The 2,084-nt window shown below is 52.5% G+C and overlaps 1 protein-coding gene across 1 annotated transcript; it reads right to left on the bottom strand.

The window, feature by feature from the left end:
* Positions 1-478: 478 nt before the first annotated feature.
* Positions 479-1,411, bottom strand: LOC136001068 (olfactory receptor 14J1-like). Its single transcript, XM_065655115.1, has one exon. The coding sequence runs from the start codon at positions 1,409-1,411 to the stop codon at positions 479-481; it is 933 nt and encodes a 310-aa protein (XP_065511187.1).
* Between the last annotated feature and the right edge of the window lie 673 nt (positions 1,412-2,084).

Below are 2,084 nucleotides of genomic sequence, written 5' to 3'. Positions count from 1 at the left end.
GCCCATGGCCTGTCCCTGCCTGCGCTCACAGGACTCACACACAGCAGGACGGTGACCAGGCTGCCAGAGCACTCAGGCCTTGCACCAGCACAAGGGATGAGAAGGAGAGTGTGGGAGTGGAACGAGAACAGCTCTGGAAGGCCAAGCGCTGGTGCTCCCTGGCAGGGCTGCCAGGCTGGACTCTTTTCCCCTCCTCTCACCCACACAGGAATTTTCCCTGAACATCCAAAAAGGCCTTGGAGGAAGGATATAGTGAAAAACAAGTTACTACAGGAATGTTTATTTTGTTTAAGAGAAAAGGAGAGCACGGCTCCTCATTTACACAGCCAGTGGTTATAAAAGAAAAGCAGAGATAGAATTAGAAAGGGCATGACAACATTAAAACAATAAAAAACCAAGCAATAACAGAAAATCCAGATGACAGGCTGGTCCTGCAATTAGCTACATTAAAACTCTTATGTAGAAGCAGATGGGCAGTTTATTGCTTCAGAAAACAGTAAGATATGAGTTTCCACAGGGCATCCTTGAGCTGCTGGTTCCTCATGCTGTAGATGAGGGGGTTCACTGCTGGAGGCACCACTGAGTACAGAACAGACACCACCAGGTCCAGGGTAGGAGAGGAGATGGAGGGGGGCTTCAGGTAGGAAAATATGGCAGTGCTGAGGAACAGGAAGACCACGGCCAGGTGAGGGAGGCACGTGGAAAAGGCTTTGTGCCGTCCCTGCTCAGAGGGGATCCTCAGCACAGCCCTCAAGATCTGCACATAGGACAGCACGATGAACACAAAACACCCAAATACTACTAAGACACTAACCACAGAAAGCCAAACTTCCCTGAGGGAGGCATCTGAGCAGGACAGCTTGAGGATCTGGGGGATTTCACAGAAGAACTGGTGCAGGGCATTGCCCTTGCAGAGCGGCAGTGAAAATGTATTGGCCGTGTGCAGCAGAGCATAGAGAAACCCAGTGGCCCAGGCAGCTGCTGCCATGTGGACACAAGCTCTGCTGCCCAGGAGGGTCCCGTAGTGCAGGGGTTTGCAGATGGCAACGTAGCGGTCGTAGGACATGATGGTGAGAAGAAAATACTCTGCACCTAACAAGAAAGCTAAAAAGAAGACCTGGGCAGCACATCCTGCAAAGGAAATGACCCTGGTATCCCACAGAGAGTTGGCCATGGATTTGGGGACAGTGATGGAGATGGATCCCAGGTCGAGGAGGGAGAGGTTGAGCAGGAAGAAGTACATGGGGGTGTGGAGGTGCTGGTCACAGGCTATGGTGGTGATGATGAGGCCGTTGCCCAGGAGGGCAGCCAGGTAGATGCCCAGGAAGAGCCAGAAGTGCAAGAGCTGCAGCTCCCGTGTGTCTGTGAACACCAGGAGGAGGAACTGGGTGATGGAGCTGCTGTTGGACATTTGCTGCCTTTGGGCATGGGGACCTGTGCAAGGAGGAAAAGACAGTGACAAGTTAGAGGAGACTTCTCTGAGAAAAATAACCATGCCATTTCTCATAGAAAACCTCATCCCTGATGGAGGCATGTGTCAGCTAATTCTCCTTTTCCACCAAATGACAAACACGGGTCATCACAGCTTAAAATGCAGCTTGGGCACCTAATTTCCATGAATGCACCTCTGGGGCAAGACCCCCTGGGCTGGTGTCAGAGCTGAAACGGACCCACATTCCCACCCCAACCACAGAGAGTCAGAGCACGAGGGACAGGTGGAGAAACAGGGAAGAACACTGCAGTGCTCCTGAAAAATAAAGCAAGGACAGAAAGGCAATCGCGCATGATGTGAAACCTTCTTACCTGGCTGTGCTGCTGCCACTCACATGATGACATTGTAGAGCAAGTATTTCAGCACCTTTTTTGTGTACCACATTCCAGAAACCCTTCACCTGGAGGTCCACCTGCTGAGGTGGAGACTCGTGACCTGGACCCCATGGCTTTGGGGCAGAGGCTCTGCTGGGGAGGGGAGGAGACCAGGGGGTTGCACTGGGAAATGTGTCTGCACTGCAGGGGAGGGCAGGGGGCTTCCTGAATCCCCTCCCCAGTATTTCTGGTCACAGCTCCCTCTCCCTGCCCATGTC

This window comes from Caloenas nicobarica, chromosome 37 (assembly GCF_036013445.1).
Source record: "Caloenas nicobarica isolate bCalNic1 chromosome 37, bCalNic1.hap1, whole genome shotgun sequence".
NCBI lineage: Eukaryota > Metazoa > Chordata > Aves > Columbiformes > Columbidae > Caloenas > Caloenas nicobarica.
The sequence above is the reverse complement of the archived record's forward strand: the minus strand, read 5'-3'. Positions and strand labels throughout refer to the sequence as shown.

Coding starts and splice junctions, on each gene's coding strand:
- LOC136001068 (XM_065655115.1), bottom strand. CDS start 1,411: ATGTCCAACAGCAGCTCCATCACCCAGTTCCTCCTCCTGGTGTTCACA.